General features: G+C 47.0%; 1 protein-coding gene across 1 annotated transcript in view; it reads right to left on the bottom strand.

The window, feature by feature from the left end:
- Positions 1-18,281, bottom strand: part of LOC135823838 (uncharacterized) — a 32,127-nt gene extending 13,846 nt beyond the window's left edge. The window contains exons 1-11 of the mRNA XM_065336693.1: positions 15,640-18,281; positions 14,568-14,712; positions 11,208-11,372; positions 10,615-10,858; positions 9,501-9,930; positions 8,059-8,374; positions 4,715-4,868; positions 3,141-3,253; positions 2,172-2,675; positions 953-1,105; positions 126-784 (exon numbers count right to left, since the gene is read on the bottom strand). Of these exons, the coding sequence (XP_065192765.1) occupies positions 126-784; positions 953-1,105; positions 2,172-2,675; positions 3,141-3,253; positions 4,715-4,868; positions 8,059-8,374; positions 9,501-9,930; positions 10,615-10,858; positions 11,208-11,372; positions 14,568-14,712; positions 15,640-17,372 (4,616 nt within the window). The 5' untranslated portion in view covers positions 17,373-18,281. The remainder of the gene's footprint in view (positions 1-125; positions 785-952; positions 1,106-2,171; positions 2,676-3,140; positions 3,254-4,714; positions 4,869-8,058; positions 8,375-9,500; positions 9,931-10,614; positions 10,859-11,207; positions 11,373-14,567; positions 14,713-15,639) is intronic.
- Between the last annotated feature and the right edge of the window lie 18 nt (positions 18,282-18,299).

The following is an 18,299-nucleotide window of genomic DNA, read 5'->3' as shown; positions in this document are numbered from 1 at the left end:
TTAGAGGGTTGGTGGCAGACGTTTGCCATAACATTATCATGGAATGACTGTCCTCTATGCAATAGAAGCTTATACGACATTCAACCAAAGTGTGAGAAAGATGTAACTGGTCTGGATTGTCGTACCTGAAAATTCCCTGAGCAGCAAGGATCACACTAAGAAGCATAGCAGTGGACGCACGACGACTCGGACCACTTGGCAGCACTGCATGCAACAGTCCGAGCAGCATGCGGCGTAGAATGCTGATGGCTGCCCACCACTGGCGATCGTCCTCGTAGATGTGGGTGGCCTCATCAATGAACACTTTCAGCGCCGGCCAGATGTGAACGGGCCGCCAGAGCAGCAGAATCGGGGCAGGGAGCACGGCGAATATCAGCATGACCAGCGCGACCAGTGCGTACGGCAGATGTGCAAGGCTCAGGTAGCCGATCGTGCTCTCGAGGTACACCACACGGTGTGGGCCAATCATGGCCCAGCGCAGCAGGTGGGCACTCCGATAGGCTGTGTTGGATGCGGAGAAGAGGATCACTAGCCAGAATACCTGCATCATGGAGTTGCGGCGCTGGAAGAACTTCCATAGACGAGCGCCGATGCCTCGACGAGCCAGGAACCACAGTACGACGATGACCAGTATCATGAACGGTGGTAACAGCAGCTGTGTTAAGCCAGCCTGTAAGCCGTCGAGAGATTTGTACTGGCAGATGAGACCCAGTCCGAGTGTGTTCAGTGTGCGTACCAACACAGCGCCATTCCAGGTGAAGTTGCTAGTAGCTTCGAGGTAAAGCTGCAGTTTGAAGAGAGAGAACAAATGTCTGTTACTATTTTCATCTGTTCTGTTGAGCAGTGGAAGTGTGGGTGTTGAGCATTGTTTGAGCAGAGGAAGTGTTGGCATTGAGCACTTTTGAGCAGTGGAAGTTGCCAACTTTGTACACAGATACGCATGACGGTTTACCTGGGAGAAGAACCACCAGCCGTCCAGTGTTGGAGATACCCCAATGTTCAAGAAGAGCAGAATGGTGAGAATAACCAGACCTCCGAAGGCAAGCAGCAGGTAAAACTGCCACAAATGGATCTTGACTTTAGCTTTCCTACAGTCATGGCAGCCCTGCAGTTTAAGCACATGAAAAGGGACGGCAATGGGAATTCGGGGACATGAGGTGGATAGGACATGAAGGGAAAAAGCAAAGGGAGGTACAGCCAACCTTGCAAATAACGACACAATCCTCAGACCTAATGACCACTTGACGCCGTACATGTATATTCTTTCACCCTCACGAATAACAAGAACTCGTGAAAAGTCGAGAACATGTTTCGCATACATGGGCGAGGGTTGTTATTCGCAAGCGTTTGTTTGTGTGTATATATTTATTTTACTTCACCAGCACGCACAGGCATTTTACGCCTTCTCACCGGCACAAGGTTGACTCTATATACATTTGGGAGGCAACACGTCCCCGTGTAAGAAAGTGAGCAAATACCCGGCTGACGTGAGACCCAGTCAAACTAAGCTTTCTGCATCCGCAGCAACACGACCACCCTTACGGATCAGGCGAAGATGCAGCTCCTAAATAGGCGGAAGTGAGCCTATGATAATGCTTGGACATAATCTCTCCTCACAGACAGTCTCCTCTTGAATTTAAAAGTCTACAGTGTTCTCGTCAATATTCAACTTATTCTTTTGCTTACTCAACTTATTCTTTTGCTTACTCAACTTATTCTTTTGCTCACTGAGCAATACAATCTTTCAATTTTCTTTCTTCTGCTTTCTTTTTTCAACTTAATCCTCCCAACCCGATCTCCCTTTGGTGCGTTCATGGAGCAATGAACCCGAGACCTCTGGTCGGCTGAGCTTAATGCCCCCCCCCCCCACCACCACACTCCATTATTCACCCCAGTGTCTGGAGATATGTGGATTTGTAGAAAATAAATAAAATAAAACTAAGACCAACCACTAACGTGGCGCCAAAGACCGCATACTTTATTCGCTGCACCCATGTTACCCCCTCATGCCAGACCACGAGTCCCCAAATAACTCAGTCGCAGCATGGTTGTAAAATCCAACCGCGTCCAGGCAGGACTTCAAACTGGTACCGCCGGCTTCTTAGTCACGGTCTTAGGCCATTCTACTACGTCTGCCTGCTCTGGGTGCATTGTTCCAAATCTTCACTTACAACAGTGCTCGGCAGTCGACTGAAGCCGTCGAGACACGATGAACACAGAGTGCCGGTGCAGTGACACCACTTGTAGCATGGATTATCAATGCCCAGCGTCCAGATTTTGTGCTTGGGCGAGCCGGCTCGGCTAAGTTTGCACTCGATCTTGTCGCACTGGCCTGCCACAAACTCACTGTCATCACCGCAGTTGCTATCCTGACCCAAAGACACGTTCTGCCCTGGTGCTGGTACGTGGTTAGGTGGCCTTTCACACTGTGCCGTGGAATGTATGCGACCGGCCCAGCAGCCTCTTTGAATCTTCACCCTCGTGTTATGGTGGCTGTCGGGGTTTTTCTCGACGCAAGCCTCGTTCTGCTCGTAGTTCACGTGGCAACTTAGCAAACGAAAGACTTGGCTTCGCCGGCCGCCATGCTGTTTGGGTGTCATGCCGTTTTCTTGTTGCCCTGTACTGTCAACATCCTCAGCGTCGATATTGCAATAGGCATCCACAATGCCTCTTGCCTGTAGCGGAGCAAAGAAGAGGTGAGTAACAGTATTTACCTCGGCCAATGCATACATCGATAGTGAATGTTGAAAACAGGGTATGGCATGTACTATTAGAGACTGTGCTCTTATCCTTTTACTGAAGACGACCCTCACCCCGGGTCATTATTGGAGACTGGGCTATTAGTGGAGACTGGGCTATTATTGGAGACCTGGGCTTTTACTGAAGACAACCCTCACCCCGGGTCATTATTGGAGACTGGGTCATTATTGGAGACTGGGCTATTATTGGAGACTGGGCTATTATTGGAGACTGGGCTATTATTGGAGACTGGGCTACTATTGGAGACTGGGCTTTTTCTGAAGACCTGGGCTTTTATTGGAGAAAATACGGGCATGCTGTATGTCCTGTGTGGTGCAGTTCTGAAGCCAATGGTTGAACATAACTGGCCAGTAGCATGCATATCAGCGGAGCTAGCTCACGACGGAGTCATTGATGGCCTTCATTGTGTGAAATCCCAAGTAGCAGTCTCGCAGCACAAACAGTATTCTCAGCTTAAGAAATGATGGGCTGCTGGAGATATAGGAATCCTGACCTGCATCATAAAGCGTACACACATGGATACAAGCACACACACACACACACACACACACACACACACACACACACACACACACACACACACACACACACACACACACACACACACACACACACACACACACACACACACACACACACGCGCGTGCGCGCGCATTTGCACACAAACCGATATGAAACGGTCATAAGAAGATTATCACTTAGCACTCACTGTATGTTCACTATAGGGAATTGGCCTGAATAATTATTACATTTTCATCCGATCCTCATTCTTCCAAGGAATGTTAAGGCATTGCTTTACAAAGCCGGGACATTTGACTAGAAACTTTGTGGGACTCACTATTTTCAAAGTTCCGATGCTCCTTTTGCTGCAGTGTCCACTGAGCATAACCTTTGTTCTAAATACCTGTGTTTAATAACCCCTGAAACAAGAGACCACCTGTGCTTGGAGGCCAGTCATCACAGACCCGAGACAATGTTGTCATGGTTTCAACACACAATAGAACCCATCTACGAAGACCACCTGAGTTTCGAGAACAGTCATTAGAGGCCCCAGACTATACTTCAGCATACATATTTGACCATTGAATAACAATAACTGTCTCTAAAGACTGCTTTCCGCAACTGGTGGGTATAACTCGCACACCTCTTCACTGGCTAACATCATGTGACAGTAAAGAATAAGAAATAATGATTCTACTACACACGAATCGGGGTAGCAGCATTCCTCATTATCATCAATGATGTCTTATGATTGGCCGAATGTCACTTAGTTCGTCATAAACCCAGATTTTAAAAAAAGATCTAGTTTAAAGCCACTGTTAACGCGTATAGCCGATTGGTTTGCAGGCTTACCTGAGAATCATGAGGTTCCGAGTTCAAAACCTGCACTGGTAACAGGGAGTGTGTTCAGTGCTCTCTCCATCGCGGTGATGCAGGCGAGTACCACTTTACATGCAATGAACTGTGCCGACACCCACGGTGAACTGGGTACTCACTTGCTCGGTGTGAGGGTAACAAGGATGCGGTTTATGGGGTTATAGGGCCTTTACACGCCGGCTTGTTGAGAGACTTATCCCCTCTCCCCTGACTCACTTGTGAGGTCTGCATTCGACACTAAGGATATATGGGCGAAGTAGTGGCCCGCCGATGCGAATGTATTTGCTTGACGTGTTCCTCAACACGTCAGGTGATGCGGCCGCGAATCCGGCTAACTTTTTTTATAATTATATATTTTTTTAACTTTTGACACAGGCTCCTCTTCCTGTGTCAATCAGGTCCGTAATACAAGGCCACACTTGCTTTGTAAGTATACTACTAAGTATTTCAGTTCCCTTTGCCAATCTTACCACCACCACTTTGGTCAATTGGCTAAATTGGAGCCTCCTGTTTTTGAAGAAAATCATGTCCTCCAGCACTCAAATGCACAATGAGGGCTCCTTTTCATTGTACTCACCACGGCTTCTGATTTGCAGGTAGCCCGTTGCACCCGGTGGGCCATAGAGGGCAATATTTTGCAGAGCCACATCTGAGCCAAACACCACTACCTCGCCAGTCTTGTAGATGTGCTTGCCATGACCAAGAAGAACAGTGTGATGGTCTGCATATAGCTGAAATAGCCAAACAAAACCCAACACACACACACACACACACACACACACACACACACGCACACACGCTCACACGCACACACACACACACACACACACACACACACACAGGACAACATCAAGAGAGACCTAGAGCTTACATCTACACCTTGAATGGCTTGATAGGATTTGCAGACAACCTGAGGTTTTTGCCTAAGGCAGCCAGACATAATGAGACGGTCTAAGACCATGATTGAGAGACTGAGGCCAGTTACGATACTCAAGTCCTGTTTGGAGGAGGAAGGATTTGCTTACCGTTTTACAGGGGCGTTGGAAGGTATTATAGTGTGGTACGGTCAGCCATCTGAAGTACAATTTACTCTTGGGGGAGTGGTGGCTGAGCCGAACATTTTGGAAATTTACATCCCAGATCAGTGTATTTTATTGATTCACGGGATACCTCGAGCATAAAGAGGTACGGTCAATACGGTAGTGACCGTACCGTGTCCGACACCCCTGCTTTTACGACCCACAGATACAATGAAACTCACAAAGTACCTACTGTGATAAGAAGCACGCTTGTTGAGTTTGAACATTGTCCAGAGCATGGGTGCATTGATCCGTACTGAAATATGTTTGTGCTAGGTACCTCCTCCCGTACATTCTACAACCTTTTCCAGCTGTCCTGTAATGATGTATGCACCCGGTACGCACTCATCTTTTGTTCCGTTGGCCTGGCAAGCTACTTGCGCCCATATTTTCCATAGCTACCCAGGCCCTTTCCCCTGAAATCTCCCTCACTCGATCTCTCTCTCTCTCGATCTCTCTCTCTCTCTCTCTCTCTCTCTCTCTCTCTCTGTCTCTCTCTGTCTCTGTCTCTCTCTGTCTCTCTCTCTCTGTCTCTCTCTCTGTCTCTCTCTCTGTCTCTCTCTCTCTGTCTCTCTCTCTGTCTCTGTCTCTGTCTCTCTCTCTCTCTCTCTCTCTCTCTCTCTCTCTCTCTCTCTCTCTCTCTCTCTCTCTCTCTCTCTCTCTCTCTCTCTGTCTCTCTCTCTGTCTCTCTCTCTTCTATCATGTAGCCATGCACTAATCTTTTGTTCCGTTGGCCTGGCAAGCTACTTGCGCGCCCATATTTTTCATACCTACCCAGGCCCTTTCCCCTGAATTCTCCCTCACTCGATCTCGATCTCTCTGTCTCTGTCTGTCTCTCTCTCTGTCTCTCTCTCTTCTATCATGTAACCATTAATTTTGTCTTTGTCTCCGTCCCATCGCCTCCCATAATAAATGTCGTTACTCCTACCTGTCCCAAGTTGTTCCGTTGTGTCTGGGAGTATGACTCCTTTTAGTATCTCAACATTGGCTCCCGACTATTCGCTCAACCCACGACACTGAATTCATCGTCCCAGTCGTCCTCAACCGCCATTCGTCTCATCGTCACTAGTCCTCGTCTCGACTATGTCAACCTCGTCTCGTCTAAGTCCTGCAGGTCAGCTGTATTCATTTTTTCTCTCGTTCTTTTCCATGTGTCCTTCTTCGTCAATTTTTGCAATTTATTTATTTTGGGAATTATTTTTATTGTAGTGTACACTTCTCTGTTCCCCATGGTGGTGTGTCGTATCAGAGCTGCATTGTATTTTGAAAACTAGTAAGCTAGATCTCAGATATACAGTCGATCTACCCTTATAACGATAACCTCTATAACGATATTACCCTTTAAACGATATTTTTCTGCCACACCAAATCACTCCATTGACTTTTGTATACAATGCCTTGCCTGTGTTGCTGGTTTGACAGCATGAAACAAGGTGGAGGACACCGTGTTCGGAAACAGTGACCTTACTACAACCATCCACGGTTGGTAGAGCCCCGGTCCGTTGGGACCTTCTGAACCATATGGGTGTTGAAAACGGTTCCGACCCTCATCATGCTAGGGGAGTTTTTAGACTTCTCCTAACGTCAGTCGTGTATTCCTTGATCGCTCCTGGATGTCGTGCTGATAGTCATAAATAAAAGTAGCTATTCTTTTTTTCTCCCAACTTCTGCCCATGGCGTCCCTCTCTCAGCTCGTCAGCTGACAACAGTTGCTGTCACCACCATGACACTGTCGTGAGAAGGTGCTCTCTGTACACGAGGTTGGTGATGTCCCGACGCGGCCATGGGTAGGCCTTCACCACGTCGGAACACCCCGACTACACGTTGGTTGTCCCCCACTAGTACCACTGAGAACTATCTAATGCTGTTGATGGTGTTGTTGTGGCGTAATCTAGTACTGTTCAACAAACTTGAATTTTGAATTTCTTCTACAATGTTCTCCACATCCTCAATCATCAATTTTAAACAACTACGTGTACCTCAATTTCATCATACATTTTGTTAGCTACAAGTACATGTATGTTTGTACACACGCTAACATTTTTAACAAGCTGGAGTTGCATCTTACCTCCGGTGTCAACTGGCGTCATACGGAGCTGCCATGCCCTGGCCTCTGGTGAACGTACAGATGTGGTTCTGCGGAACATACTTTTTCTTATCCCTTCACAAAGAACTAGTTAGTAGGAATGAGCACCGTTCAGTCGACAAAGCAACTATTTAATTGACCAATGTTAGATCCGGCAACTACAGTGCAGTGTAGGTCATACGCGACTGAGGTAGAAACAATGCATGGTAGCCCTGTAGACTATGAAAAGATGAACTGGCGTGCTCAAAGAAGCAGCCAACCGCCGTCGGCGAATGTATTGGCGAGCCACAAAAAAAGAAGAGCAGCCAGATAAGTCGCTGGGACATGACAAAATGCAATGGGGGCACCAGTGGGCACCTTGCTGTGTACATACTGGGCATGTATGTCAGTGTTTATGCTATGAAGAGTGTAAAAAATGAACAAAATCCATGCATTATGATGGACATGTATGTGTACGAAATGAGCTACTTACCCCTATAACAATATCACCCTTATAACAATATTTCTTGGTGTGACGCAAATATCGTTATAAGGGTAGGTCGACTGTAGAGAAAAAGAGTACGAGGAGCTAGTTCCACCGATGCATTCGTCTTCGAGTAGCGAGGAAATGCAATCATGAGTTGGCCGTCTTTTGTGTTTGAGGGACTAAAACCATTTTTGCGGTAACATGATAAAGCAATTTTCAATTGTGTGACCCGAAACAACCAATTAAATCAGGGTGGCCTAATGTGCTGGTATTGGAAAATTGCCACAAACCTCAATCTGCAGAGATGCGGTGACTTCAGTGAGGAGCTCATCTCTCGTGGCCACTTTCAGGGCGAATTTCTCGCCGGGCGACGGGTTCAGGGTGATGTTGGAGATACTGAACTCCGGTACCATCGGTCCGTGAATGTCCTGCAAGCAGGTGGAGTTGGCGTTGTTGTCCATGCGGTGCCACTGGTTCAGCCAGCCGGCCCAGGGCGTCAGCAGTAGCTTATAGCCAGGCAGCACTGGGGTGACGCTACGCCGGTAGCGACGCAACAGGAAGTTCAGGCGATGCAGAATGCAGTCGGTACTGATGTTCAGCTGGTACCTATCACATAGATGTACAAGCAATGCAATGATTCGTCTACATCAACACTCTGCCTTTGGCAATTCTCTGCATGGGCTCCAAGTGACCAATAATGCTTGACCACATTTCCGAGGATCTTTGCGCATGTATCTCTAAACGCGATCATGGCATAATTTGAACTTGAGATGTAAACATTTAGCAGACACGAGCAGGCTTACTGTGCATAGCCAGTTCAGGGAATTCCCTTAGGCATGTTGGAGTGTCTGAATTGCTTACAGGGGAATCTGACTTGCTTTCAGGGATATCGTCACCTGAAATGCAATGAAAATTTCCAAAATGCACCAGAACTCTTTCCTTTCAACTTTCTCGATATGCAAAGACTCCCGGATGATTGCAGCCATCCATTATATCCGTACCTGCTCATCAGGCAAAAAAATTCTTAAAATATCTTCAGCTCACTTCAACTTCCATTTTTCCTACCGCCGGTTGGGTTTTCCTAAGGTTGTCCAAACTCCACTTCAGCTACATGATGCAAAATAGTACTTACAAGCAAAACCTTTCTTCCGTGGTCTCTTTGCTGCTTTGGAAAAAAAATGTACCCAACCAAGTATTCAATTTCGAGTCGCGGTGGTGACAGTAAATTTTTCTTCAGACTCTTCCCGTTTGTACCTCTCCCTCAAACGAACAAAACCAAGTATTCAAGTGCAGCAAAGAAACCATGGAGCAAATGTCTGGCTTGTGACAAATTTTATTTTTTTGCCATATAATTATGGTAAATGTATAGAAGAAAAAGGACCAAGGAACTACAAGTTACGCTATAATGTTCACTAGCACCACCAGTTGCTAAACAATCGGCTCATGCGATAACATTGCACGACACTGACCGGCTGTTGGAGCGCGCATCCAAGATGTGCTAGAGCTGTTAGCCAGTTACTTGTAGAACATTAGTGCCGTCGGTCAGTGTCGTGCAATGTTATCACATGAGCTGATTGTTCAGTAACTGGTGGTGCTAGTGAACATTATAGCGTAACTTGTAGTTCCTTGGTCCTTTTTTCTTCTTCTATAAATTAATCCTTGGCTCTCCATCCGAGTCCAATTATACGGTAAAACCAAGCATTCTGTGGTAACTTCCAATAACGCTACTCACTCAGCCGCAAAGATGGATTCGATAACGACCTTTCTGCTACATGTTCTGTGATAGAACCAGACCTCCTTTCCAACAGGTTTGAAGCAGCCCGTTGTAGCACTCTCAAAGAAGCTCCAGGCCAGGAAGGTTCCCAGCACGCTGGACTCCCTGGAGTCGTACTTGTCCGTGTTTACAACATAGACACCCTGAACAGGGCTGTAGCAGCGATCAGGTTGGTGCAAATGAGCATTCGGTACTTGCCCGGAGCACAGCTGATGCTGCACAGTTGGATTAGGACTGCATGAGTTCGCCTGGCACAGCTCCTTCCTCCAGCAAGCTTGGCTGAAAAAGGAGCTGACATTAGACATATTCGCAAGGCCCTCCACCTGCTCCGTGCAGAGTTCTTGGTACGCCGGGTGGGATAGGTAATGCTGTCTTAGAAAACGAAACTCTGAAGCAGACAAGAAACGGGCAGAAGAGTATGAGCATCTCTTCAACTTCTTACAGCTATTGGAGGACAACACATCATGCAACATGGTGCGATTGGTACTTCATGATTCATACTCTACTCAGGTAACTCCATAACGTTGACAACCGTTTTGAACAACAACTCGCAATATGATGGAAACGAAGCTCATTGGAAAATAACGAACAAGAATTCTAACAAAAAGGCTCCCGACTACATTGTGTATCATATCCGCATGCATCGATTGGACTAAGACAGTTTTGGAGGATGTAATTGCCGTGAACAGCACTAGGTCCTGGCCGTTGCACAACATATCCGTTTAGTTCTGCATGGATCGTGTACCCTCCTTTGAAGCCATCCAGCACTACACTTTATGATCTCTCACTCAGGTGCATGTACAATCAGAAAGCATACACGCTCGATTGCACGTTGTTCCTAGCAACAAAAGTATGGGTAGATTTGGGAATTTGAAGGAACCCACTGAATCAGAGAAAAATTCAAAATCTCAAAACCTTGCAAGAATCCTGAAACCTGCTCTGCAGAAAACAAATTCTATAATTATAACTTTCTCATTTTCACCCCCACTCCATACACACAGCGACCAAAGGCTTTGCCCTAGTGCACAAAAACTTCAATAATTATGGATGGGAATGAGTGGAGTATATTTACCTTGAAGTTCTGGATCCCCACGCGGAGCTACAGTTCTATACTGTCCATCATTCTTGTCCCAAACGGCAGGTGAGTAGGGAAGACAGTAGCATCGAACTGAAAATTTTGCGTCAATCGCCGAGTACAAGTCATTCAAGTAGCTCGAAAAGTAACCAAAGCACTTGTGCAGACTTGCCATGGAAACGACTGAGTACTTGGCAACATCTGAATTGTATGGCCTCCTCCATTTGCGCTTAAAGAGTGCCTGAGGATTACAGACAACACACATTACTAATAGAATTATTATTAATTTTTTCATCCTGGACCTTGTCCTGGAAAGATAGAACTGCTTTCGATGTGAAATTTACCTCTGGTGCTCGTATTGCAAACACGAAAGGAACTCTCTGTACAACTTCCAAATTTTGGAGTGAAAAACATGATGTGATTGTCATCGGCGTTTCAATTTCGGCCTTTTGGGTCGGTGACGAATATTGCCGAAATTAAATAGCTGCTGAAAATGTGTGTATTTGCAGTAAAATGGATGAAAGATCTTGAGCTAAATGCATTTTAACTAACTACTTGTAAGAGTCGAGTGTCCGTTCTGCTTCACTCACTTTGATAATGTTCCCAGACACGGTCTTATTCTTTGGAAATAGAATGGGACAGTCCCCGAGTGTCCTGGGCTTGTTCATGTTGTGAAGCATATCGGCATAGGACGACGAGGAAGCAAGTGCGTCGGCAGCCAGGAACCGATCCATGTCCACCTGAAGCAGCTCTGCCTGCAAGCAGACAAAGCAGACAACATAGTGCGTACTGCATGCTGGATGCTGAACTATTTCTGGTAAAGGATTCCTTTAAATTGCTTGTACCATATAAATTATGTTACATACCGCATTTTCTCTAATAAGAGCCCGGGGTTCTAATTTTTTCAGTGACAGCTCTACCCGCATTACTATTAGAGACTGGGCTATTATTGGAGACTGGGCTCTTATTTATTCAATTGTCGAATATCAAGCCAACTCCAGTCTATACCAGCATAAACTGACCATAACTATCAAGACTGATTTTTCAACCCTAAACTCAGGAATATTGTCAAAACAGATGTTTCACAATAGCATTGGCGCCAGGAAGGAAGCAGTAGACCGAAAACCTCCTTACAAATAATGTTCTTGGCATGTTGTAATGCTGTTTTATTTGCAGTCAATATACTTGTTGCATACGACAAGTACTCCAATTGTGACCCGCACTACCATTAGAGACTGTGCTCTTATTATTTCAAACCACCCTCACACCGGGTCATTATTGGAGACTGGGCTATTATTGGAGACCTGGGCTTTTATTAGAGAAAATCCAGTATAGATTGTTTTTCTTCAAGTTATTGTGACATAACAATTTATTAGATTCTTGTTTGCTTTGCTGCTATCCTCTCTCGTCTCGTCACAGCAATTCAGCTTTTAAAAGCAAAGCTGTGGACTGAGAAATCTGCGGATATGATACACTTCAACGAGAATGATTCGTGTGAACATTATGGCTAAAGATAATGGAAATATAATAACATACTTTGAAGTACATTATATCAAGAGTACATAACCCCAGGAGTGTGCAGCGGCCTGCACAACCTCTATACAGTGCTGCGGCGGCAGAACTTAACATCAAGTGACATGGTTCAAAAGGTTACGCTGGAAAACAGTGCAAAGTGACCACAAGAGAGTTGAACTGAAAGCAGGGTTGCATACAACCCGGTATCAAGAGTACATCGCTTTAATACCTTGTTTGATTGTGTGTTTGTGCTGTCGGCATGCCTGGCGCTATCCCGTACCTGTCCCGTACCGTACCATCAAAGACAGCTGGCCACAATATTCAAATAGGGCTTTCAAATGCAAGATCATAACGTGAAGCAACTTGGAAGAATGAGTATGTATGCCAAGTGTATCTGGGGAATGCATGCTGGGCGATAGTGCGAGTTTGAATCCTAGGTTCTGTCTTGAAGAAGAAAAAAAACAGGAGAAATGAAAAATGTATAACATCCCTATACCTTTTTTGCCAAGGTCATCAAGGTGGTAGGCGGTGTCATATTACCCTCGAATGCAAAGAGAAAGTTTATTTATTTCGCTCACGGCCCTACGCTATGCTTTTTTTGCCTAGCTCATCATACATGATATTCGAACAGATGGAAACGTTTGCAATACAATGATGCAGCCGATCAGTTCGTTGAGGTATGGTTGGGCATTGTAGCCGTCATGGTCGACGTAAAACACGATTTACATACACAAGCTCGGGGAGCAAAAGTCTCTCTGTCCCATAAGCTTCCACATACCAACTAAATACAAAACCATGCACTTCGCACGAGCTTACTTGCACGCGTAGCCCTTTTCACAAACCCAGACAAAGGGATTGGTCTATTATAACGCATGTACGAAGTCACTAGCTTACACCCGCACCCGAGATGAAGGCCAGAGCTGGTGCCAAAGAACGGCAAACGGAAAGGATGCCTGGCGCTATCCCGTACCTGTCCCGTACCGTACCATCAAAGACAGCTGGCCACAATATTCAAATAGGGCTTTCAAAGGCAAGATCATAACGTGAAGCAACTTGGAAGAATGAGTATGTATGCAAAGTGTATTGGGGGAATGCATGCAGGGCGATAGTGCGGGTTCGAGTCCCAGGTTATGTACGAAGTCACTAGATTACACCCGCACCCGAGATGAAGGCCAGAGCTATTGCCAAAGAACGGCAAACGGAAATGATGCCTGGCGCTACCCCGTACCTGTCCCGTACCGTACCATCAAAGACATCTCCAATGATCAGCTAATCAGCTAGGCAAAAAAAGCATAGCGTAGGGCCCTGAGCCCCAAGGTCGCTCGTTACTCCGTGTGATGATATTGGAACTATATCATTTGGTGCCATTAAATATCACTATACATATAACTATAACCTTCCCATCCTCATATTCACACCTGTCCATATATGACATTAGAATTGCATGCTGCGTACTACTTCCCGTACTACCGGTACCTTTTCTAGTACTCACATATTGTACAACATTATAGTTTCGCACACCAAGATAAAATAACAAGGATGACAGCCCTTCAGGGTTAGTTGTCGGTTAGCCGAACGAGAGTGAGTTGTTGGTGTCCTCTCCTTCACACTCCGCTACTCGCTAGAAACGGCCTGGAAACGTACAACTGGGACCCTACACCACGTGATGTGCGTTTTCGCTGTCGGCGAACCCCATAGAAAGGGTCTCAGCAGTTGCACACTACTGGGGGGTTATAATTATACTCTCGTCGGTATCTGTCATGCACAGGGTGCAAATAATGCGTATGAGTTTGTCGCGCATACACCCTGAATCAGCGCCACCCTGGAAACAGTGTAAATGAGCAGCTCAAGACTGAAATGCACATCACATTGCATCCCTCTTGCTCATTCCGGCTCCCTGGACAGTGCATTTCTGGGTGATTGCGCTCATGCTTTGCCAGCTCGTTCATATTATAAGCCACGTTTCTTGCAGTAAGTTGGCTTCGGCGAAATGCTCCACCTTTTTCTCTCCCATTGCCTTTCTGGTGACTGTCAGTTATTTCGTTTCCTGTTCGACCCTCTTTGAAGTTGTTGTATCATCTGTATCATGCATGTCATGATTGTCTGGAGCTATTGCCTGTGCTGGGTTGACTTCACTCTTTAGTACTATTGACTGGCTTTTCGTACAATACCTATTGGTGTCTAGAGACATACTGTCTAGCCTTTCCCTAGTGTGCTTATTTATACACTATCCAGCTGTCCAGCGGATCTCCTTCCACCGCTCCCGCTATACTCTTCTTCGCACTCTATAAGTTTGTGTCTTCTTAACAATAAAAACAGTTCAGTTACTGACGAGTTCTAGAGCGCAACAGAAGTTATACATTACTGTTGAGGCAACAAACTAAAATAAATCAAAAAACAAACAAACAAACACAAACAAATTCCCTTGCACCTACCTCAGTCGCATCAACCGTCGATTTCTCCTCCAGGATCATAGCCACGCCACAATTGCTCTGGTTATTGGAGATGATCATCTGGCCGAAGATGAATGCCTTGGAGCTGCGGAGTCCCAGCGCTCCTCCACTGCAGTTTGCGATCACACTGGCCACAATGGGATACAAGCATGCATGTACGGTGGCATATGTAACCGTGTACATGTACATGTACTGCGAAGTATTCAATCCTAACAAATTCACAACAATCTGCATGTAACCACTGAAGTGCAGCACAATGTGCTGGGTCAGGTGATTCCCAAAGTAATTTAAATGGATATACAGGATCAGCGGACGCAATTTTTGATCGGTCCTGACGTACCAATGTCTTTTAATACATTGTGTATGATAACTTGTCGCAGGGACACATGAGTCATGACCTCCTCGCCAGTAAACATGCGTAGGTGGACAAACAGGTGGTCCGGCCATGCCATGGCCTGACAAACCGGACTGGTTCCACCGGCCCTGAAATGGGCTCGCTTTTGAACAATGATGTATTGCTGAGTGCCTGAAGCGATGCAGATCTACCAACCATGTACGACCTGACCACCCCCCGCGTTCGAATTGTCACTCTTTGACATTTCGAGGAGTTTCGTTTTTCAACTGATCTTATTTAAAAAATTTGTTTGAACAGTTGATGAAGACATTTCGAACGCGCCCTAAATCGGGCCAACCGTGGCTTTCACTAGTGTAACACAGGATCTCTCTATTGCAGGACCGGTGGAAGCAGTGTTTGAGTGGTTTGCCCATGCTACAACAGTCCATACATTGTGCCTAATATGGCATGTATACGTAACCCCCTCAGCAGTTGCCACCAGTTGACAGCCAGAGACTTGGTCGGGCCATGGCCTGACCAACCGGACCGCGGCTCCACCGCCCCTGTATTGGATTACGGAATTATCACCTCCCAGCTGGTACTTGAAAACAGCCATTCCAATTTGAGCTACTTGGACAAGTGTTCTCGCTGCGGCTGCAATGGCAAAGAGGGGAAACACAACTTACAGAAGGGTCTTTGCATTCCCAGCAGCCAACTCACGTTCTCTTGCTGAAGATGACATTGGCACGCACGACGTTCACAGTGCGGTAACCCACGTTGTTTTCGAATGTGCAGTTGCAAAACTCTACCTCAGCACACCGACCGCTGGTGGCACTGGACTTGGACATGCTAAGAGAATCAGCCTTCACTGACGGAGCCGATACCAGCTGCCAGTATTTCAAGCTTCTCGCACACCGGACGTTGTCGAGGTGATCGGATCGGATCGACACTGCGCCACCTGGAGTGGGAGAGTGTTCCTCGAACGCGGCCTTGTTGGAATCCATGATACAGTTGGAAAATGATACTCTATTCCCGCGGAATCCACTCTCGTCCCCAAAATGTACCGATGCCACGCCACCCTCGTACGTCGCTGAATTTCCCACGAAGTCGCAGTTGTCCACTGAGACAGAATTGCTTTCGGTGCTGCTGTTCACGAAGCGGACAAGGAGGGCTCCGGCGAATTGGCCATGATTACCCAAGAACTGACTCCCGGAGATTCGAGCACTGTTCTCGCTCGATTGTTTCGTGCCGAAACCAAGGAACACAACTCGCATCGTCGACCCAAACGGACTTCTGTTCGATGTGAAGATCGTGTTGTCCACGGCGACGAAACACCGCTGCACTGATTTGTAGAACAGGCTAAGACTGGTGCCATTTTTCGTTTTCACCCCAGTGCCGCTCAGCTTCTGGTTGAAGTGGCTCGGCTTACCGCCGAGCGAGCTCACGGTGCAAGAGGTCATCAGGAAGCTTGGCCATTGCCAGTGCCACGAGCGATTGCGCCCATCAACCATTATTTTTATGACGTCACTGCCGTAATCGGGAACTGCAGATCTGAGCTGGTTGAGGAAAGACCTGAACCCTGAGTTGTCTACCGAGCTGCGGCTCTCCGCCGTCTCATTCACACAGTCCATATCTGATAGGTAGATGTGAATAGCTACCTCGCCAGGCGTAGACACATCATCAAAGGGACTTAGCGCCCGCTGACTCCAGCTGGATCCATCGAAAGTACAGTTTCGCATCACGATCAAATATGAGTTCCGGATAGAAAGAAGCTTACGCGAGCGCTCCGTCTGCACGGCGATCACGTCGTAGAAGAGCACGCCAAACGCACGGAAAAGGTGAATCTTTGCTTGTCCGGGTACACATGCCTCCTCATTCCCCTCGAAACTGACGTGCCTGAAAACGATCAACGAACTATTGCGTATCAGCAGCACCTTGGGCGGCTGGTTCCAGAAGCTGATGTTGGTTTCTTGCTTCCTAACCTGCATCTTAGCTCTCACCTGCTTATTGCTAGTAATGTTAGCATGCGAACATGTCGAACTAACCACTCCCTGAATGACGACGTTCAGCGAATTCAAGTTGGAAATGTCTAAGTAGGCCCGCCGAGATCCTGCCAACACGGAGCATTGCGTGGTCTCATCAACGCGGAGAAATATGTGAATTGTGTCGGCATGATCGATCCTCCTCGCGGGTTTCGTCCCACTGTCCCTTACCGAGCTGCCACAAAAACCATCCGTGCGAAGCTTGGCGGCACAGTCCAAAGCGTGCTGGACGGTCGAGTAGAGTGGAGAGACGCCGACATCTAAGAGATCATGATCACTCTGTCGCTGTGAGCCGTCGCCGGCTTGGAGGCTGAGGAAGATGTTTTCGTAGCTTCCACCTTGCACCTGAGCTACATGTATGAGCAGCGATGCTTCCAGGAGGAGCGCAGAGACACACGCAAAGCCCAACATGGTGCTTAGTAGCGCGGACAAGATAATGGTTCTGGCTCAGCAACTGTTCTGATTTCCGCTACCTCAAACCCTAGGCTTCACTGTGACATTGAGGTGCGTGAAAGAAAGGCGACAGCTTGCCAGCTCAGCAATTCATGTACAGGTAATGACAATGGCTTGGAATGATCACAACAAGCGAGCAAGGCCGGGCCGGGGTCCAACACTGCGTCACACCATGCGGTCGCTCCCACGTTACAATTTCAAGTTGGCACCCATAAGGCCATAGTGTAACTGCTATGCATTTGGTTGCGGCGTAGCGTTTATACTGATAATTTCGGACCCCGTTCTCTGCATGGCAAACCGACTTACTACAGTCAGTGAACGCACACAGCATTGGTAATAACATGAAGCCTGCAGCAATATGTGATACTCGAGCAGAGCATCGATATTTCTCGTGACCGTTCAAGAGCTGTGGCTACCAGGCATGTTCCGGTTTGGAGGTGTAAGCGCCAATGGGATATCGATGGTTATCGAGTTTTCTGGAAGGAACAGCATGCGTCAGTAGCAGGGTTTGATGACTAGGTATGTCCTAAGGGGATGTTTTTGTTCGCATCTTGCAGACACGCAGAGACCGTGTCGTTGGTGGATCTGCACCAGTCGTGCTTCTCGGTTTCATGCAACGACCGTCCACGCCGCCTGGCACAACACGGGGTTGAGATGGTCAGACTGCGGGCCGGCTGAGCGATGGTCTTGACCAGTCACCAAACACCCATCATTTGCGACAGGACCGACGATTACCAGAAGAGCAGTGGAAACGCTTGCAAGACGGGGAAATTCACCACAGCTACAACCTACAAGAGATGTACACACTACACAGAGCGCCACGCATCCTTCGTTGTAACTAATTATTTCATGCCCATAGGCAATCATCAGACAACTAATACCGAA

The sequence above is a fragment of the Sycon ciliatum genome, chromosome 8 (assembly GCF_964019385.1).
Source record: "Sycon ciliatum chromosome 8, ocSycCili1.1, whole genome shotgun sequence".
In the NCBI taxonomy this organism is placed as follows: Eukaryota; Metazoa; Porifera; class Calcarea; order Leucosolenida; family Sycettidae; genus Sycon; species Sycon ciliatum.
Note: the sequence above shows the minus strand (reverse complement) of the source record. Positions and strands in the feature narration are given on the sequence as shown.